General features: G+C 50.3%; 1 protein-coding gene across 4 annotated transcripts; it reads right to left on the bottom strand.

Annotated features, from left to right (window-relative positions):
- Positions 1-328: 328 nt before the first annotated feature.
- atf5b (activating transcription factor 5b) lies at positions 329-3960 on the bottom strand. 4 transcript variants are annotated; one of them, XM_036214981.1, is made up of 5 exons: positions 3805-3960; positions 3235-3687; positions 2544-2846; positions 1129-2317; positions 329-1062 (listed from the first exon to the last, which is right to left on the bottom strand). In XM_036214981.1, the coding sequence occupies exons 3-5, from the start codon at positions 2761-2763 to the stop codon at positions 876-878; spliced, it is 1596 nt and encodes a 531-aa protein (XP_036070874.1). In that variant the 5' UTR covers positions 2764-2846; positions 3235-3687; positions 3805-3960; the 3' UTR covers positions 329-875. The 4 variants fall into 4 exon arrangements, with proteins under 4 accessions (XP_036070874.1, XP_024113775.1, XP_024113776.1 ...); XM_024258007.2 differs by having other exon boundaries at positions 3235-3948; XM_024258008.2 differs by having other exon boundaries at positions 2625-2846; positions 3235-3934.
- Positions 3961-4597: the final 637 nt, after the last annotated feature.

Genomic DNA, 4597 nt, shown 5'->3' with positions numbered 1-4597 from the left:
GCAAGTCTGTGCACGTGTTCGTGGTGTTAAATACTGTTTGTGAATTCATGAATTTTTATCATTCGTCTCGCAGACTCAACCCCCCCTCTCTTTTCACTTCTGAAAGAGGGATGCTCGTGCACGTTTGCACACATCTCTCATGACAGCGCTGACGGCTCGCCTCCCCTCCTGCAACGATTGTGTCATGTTGCCTCATGCACTTGAAAGACCCAAACTGATACCAGGAGATTCCTCTCACACCCCCGTGCACACACTCACACACACTCTGGAGATGACGGGCTGACCGATCCGGAGCCTGGGGGGGTCAATCATGAAGCGGACACACGGATGAATCTAGAAGTCTTTATTTCATAGTCCTGACCGCTGCAGGAAACAAACACAACGGCTTCATTTGGCTGCAGTTTACCTGATTTTCCGTCCTGACACCCCAGTTGAAGCAGCTGAACTTCAAAGCCCCTCCCAGAGTCAGGTGATTGTTTGTCCGCAGAGCACAGCTGGGAGGGGGCGCCAGATGTGGGGGTCGGAGCCATGCACATAACATAACGCTGCCTTAAAAGAAACCAGCACGCGCACATGCGTTTTCCAAACCAGACATGCAGTGAGGCCGTCGGGGGCGGGGCCTCCTCAGCGTCCCTCACTCTGTTGATTGTTTCAAGCAGATAAAAATATAGATTTGGAGCCTCCGTAAAGGGGGGGGGTGATGTGTGGCAGAAACCAGAGTCGGTTGTGTTTGTGTAAACGGCGGTGGGGGGGTTCGGTTCGAATCACAGTGGTCACGGACAAGTCTCCTCCCGAAACCCCTCCCGAAGCATTGGCAAGTCATGCAAACCCCCGGTCAGTCCCTGCTGGTGCCGGGGGCGGGCTGGGGGCGGGGCTCAGGCACTGCCGTCCTGCTTGAGCCGCTGGCTGCGGGCTTTGTACACCTCGATCAGCAGGTCCTTCACGTACTGGATCTCCCGCTCCACCGACTCTGCCTTGTCCCGCAGCTCGCGGTTCTGCCCCTCCAGGCCATGTAGCTCCTCCTCCAGAGAGTCCAGCTCCGCCCTCTTGCGCAGCCTGTACCTGCAGCACGGGACGAGAGGTCAGAGAGGCCGTGCGGGGTGGGCGGCGGCCGTGTCCGGCTCTTACCTGTGAGCGGCCGTCTTGTTCTGGTCCCTCTTCTTCTGCTTCCTCTCGCCGCTGCTGCTGTCCAGAGAGACGCCCCCCATCACCTGAGCGGGCTTGAGCAAGCAGGGCTCGTCCTTTAGCCGGGGGGCGGGCCGGTGCATGGGGCTGCCCAGCAGGGGCCCCTCGCCCTCCCCTCTGGACAGGCATTCGTAGCTTTGGTCTGCAAGGCATTCGGGGTAGAGGTAGTGGCCGTGTTGGGGCTCCACAGCCTGAGCTTGCGTGGGGGGCTCCAGTTCTCCTATAAAGCTGTGGTAGGGCTCCGGGCCGGCCATGGGCTGGTGGAAGTAGCCGTCGCCCCCCACCATTGTCTCTTGGGGCATAGATCCGGGCAGCCCCGCGTCCTTGCTGCAGTGCAGGACCTCCAGCCCCGAGCTGTCGTAACTTACGTTGACCTTCACGTTGTGCATGAGCTGTCCCTCCCGCTTGTGGTGGGGGTCGTAGGAGCCGCCGAGGCAGAAGCCGCGCGCGATCTCCTCGCTGCAGAACACCCCCTCGGAGAAGCAGTAGCTCTCCTCCTCCTTCAAAGAAAGCGCACATTCTCTCACCTTCTTCACACTGCCGAAGCTGTTCTTGCTCACCGTCTTCAGGGTGGAGTAGTGGTTGACCGATAGCTCCGTGCTGCCCGAGTAACACCCCCGGGAGCCCCACGCCTCCAGCCCCACCTCGTCCCCCACCTTCACCGCCTCGCCCAGCAGCCGCCGCCCGTTGTTGTGGTGGTAGCGGTGGTGGTAGCTGTACGGAGCGGGTCTTGCGATTTTGGTTCTGCTGATGGGGCCGCCGCAGAAGCTGGCCAGGTCCAGTTCCCCTGTTGCCAGGGTAACAACCACAGGGCTGGTCTCTGATTGGCTGCTCCCGTAGGAGCCGTAGGGGAGCTGGTAGTACGACTGCGAGCCCATGGCTTGAGCTCCCTTGTCACATTTGGAGGACTTATCCAACTTGTTGGCGCCGGCCGTGGACTCGGAGCGGAAGTAGTCCTCCAACTGAGCCAGCTCCTCCTGCAGCAGAGAGGTCATGACCTCCAGATCTGAGGGCACCTTGACATCCTGTTCCAGCGGTGAGGGCGGAAGGGATGAGCCAGGAGACGACTCGTTTGTTGACACAAAAGAAGACAGGTCAACTTTTTCCGTCATCCAATCTGAGTGACCATCACCTGGAAGAGCGTCAAAAATCAGAGAGACCGTTAGAGAGGCGGCAGAGGCTGCACGCTCGCGCGTCTGAAATAAACCACAAAAGCAGATAAAAGCCCTTAAGCAAGGCTGAGGCAAGCTGCAAGTCAAAGCAAACATCAGATCCGAGAAGATCCCACTAACCGATCATCTGAAAATGATTGAACAGCATCGTCTGCATTCGATAAAAATCCACTTAGCTGTACTCACTGTACGACATTAGCCCCGTGCTGCACTGCGGCTCCGACCTCGGGATGTGCAAAAATAAAAAAGCGTCTTCGGCAAACTCACCAATTAAATGCTGCCCCTCTGCTGGCTCCGCCCCCGCCCCGTGCCGTGATTGGCTGCGGCTAGCCCTTCGGAGAGGGAGAGCGCCGCGCTCGCCCGTGGAAGTGGGAGGAATTTTCTCGTGAAGGGTCGATGCCGCCATGATGCCGTCTGCTCCGATGGACGTGTTCAAAAGCACAAAGCGCGCCGCGCCGTGATGCAGGAGCGGAGGAAACGCCTGGAGATCTGTGGAGAGGAGAAAGAGATAAAAACATTTTAAAAACAACTCATTTTGACAAATATTGGGAAAACACTGTTTTTTGCCAAAAAAAATAATATTTATTAAACTGTGAAAAAGTTACTTTTACTTTTAAAAACTTACTTTAGTATATATTTAATGATAAATGAAGAGACAAAAAACATGTGAAATAAAAAAAAACACTTTACAGAACAATAATTAAGAGTTTACAAATGCAGAGCACAAATGAATGAACAAAACACAATCTTCCAAATAGAAATTAGAATAAAAAATATAAATAAAGACTCAAATTCTACCAGTTTAACGCCAGTAAATGTCAGAAGTAAGTGCAGCCTGAAAAGATGACCCCGGGCAGCGGAGGACAACTTTACTTACCCCATACTTGCTCAGTACTTTTCTGAGGCGGCAGAGGCGGCGGCACGTGGGCTTAGCGGTGGCAGGAGCGCGCGGTCGCTCGTTAAAACACCATAATTTAGCTTTTAGAAGTCGGGCACGGCTCGCGCGGCGCTTTTATCCATGCACGGACTTGCGGACAGAAAGTTTTTAAATCCGCTACTTCTCCAACTCCCAATCAAGGACCGCATCACAGCTGCAGGATCAATGCGCGCAGCCTTGCAGACGGTCGCGCGGCCGTTACGTCATGGAGCCGGGACTTTCCCGTCACACGCACGAGCCTGACAACTGTCTATTTACAGTAATAACCTTTTTTTTAAAAAAAAAAAATCTTAATCATTTGCGATTTGTTGTGGCTCAACACATTTTTTTAAGTTTGTTTTACAAGTTAATTAGCAAAAGTAAAGTGAGGAGTTGAACTTCTTTGCAGTCACGCTGAAACAAGTAAAAAAGAAAAAAAAAGTTTAGATTTTTTTTAGCAACATACGCAGGAAAAGAAGATTTAAGACGTATTGTGTCTCTGTTGAACTTTAAAAATTAGAAAAGTCTTACATTCACCCAAGAAGAGCGCGGAGCTGGAGAATAATAAGCTGCTCCTGGCACTAGTCTGCGCGGCGGAAGGACACATCGCAGCAGCTCTGGGAAGCTGCTTGAGTTGCAGTCGTGTTGCATCAGACCCGCGGGGACTCAGCGATGTGGCTGCCGCGCGTTAATACAGGCGCTCGCGCCTATGATCGCTCATTATTACCTTCACCTCCACGCACGCGCAGTCAACTGACAATTGTTGGATTTGTAGATTTTCTTTACTACTTGTGGGAGGAAAACTGAGAATTTATTATAAATTTTTAACTGATTAAAAATAAGTAAAATATATTTTACTGGGAAAAAATGTGGAATACTAATATATCTTTATGTTGCAAATTTTAAGACATTTGTTTGTAAATAAATTGTGTTATTTTCTTTCTGACAAAAACATGCAGAAAGGCCCTGACGCACTGATGAAACTATAAAAACGAAATATTTAATCAGATTTAGGCTAAATAAATGTTTATGAGAATCAGCTGAATCTCAGTGTTCACCCAGAAGTCTGACTCTTAAAAGCAGAAAGGGAAAATGCAGGTGGAAAACAAGAACAGAAATGCGGTGAGGGAAATTTTCAGCTAAAAATGAGCTGTTTATGTCAATAAATACTAAATAAATGTGTTTTCATTGTTTGTAATATTCTATTAAATTATATATATGCATTATATAAATATAAAACATACATATATATGTTGCACTTTCCCAATATACTCAAAATATATGCATATATGTTGTATATATATATATATATGTGTGTATATTA

Source organism: Oryzias melastigma, linkage group LG13, assembly GCF_002922805.2.
Source record: "Oryzias melastigma strain HK-1 linkage group LG13, ASM292280v2, whole genome shotgun sequence".
NCBI lineage: Eukaryota > Metazoa > Chordata > Actinopteri > Beloniformes > Adrianichthyidae > Oryzias > Oryzias melastigma.
Note: the sequence above shows the minus strand (reverse complement) of the source record. Positions and strands in the feature narration are given on the sequence as shown.

Coding starts and splice junctions, on each gene's coding strand:
- atf5b (XM_036214981.1), bottom strand. CDS start 2,763: ATGGCGGCATCGACCCTTCACGAGAAAATTCCTCCCACTTCCACGGGC. Junction 2,318..2,543: donor CACGGGGCTAATGTCGTACA/GTGAGTACAGCT, acceptor ACGCTCTTCCAG/GTGATGGTCACTCAGATTGG. Junction 1,063..1,128: donor AACAAGACGGCCGCTCACAG/GTAAGAGCCGGA, acceptor CCCGTGCTGCAG/GTACAGGCTGCGCAAGAGGG.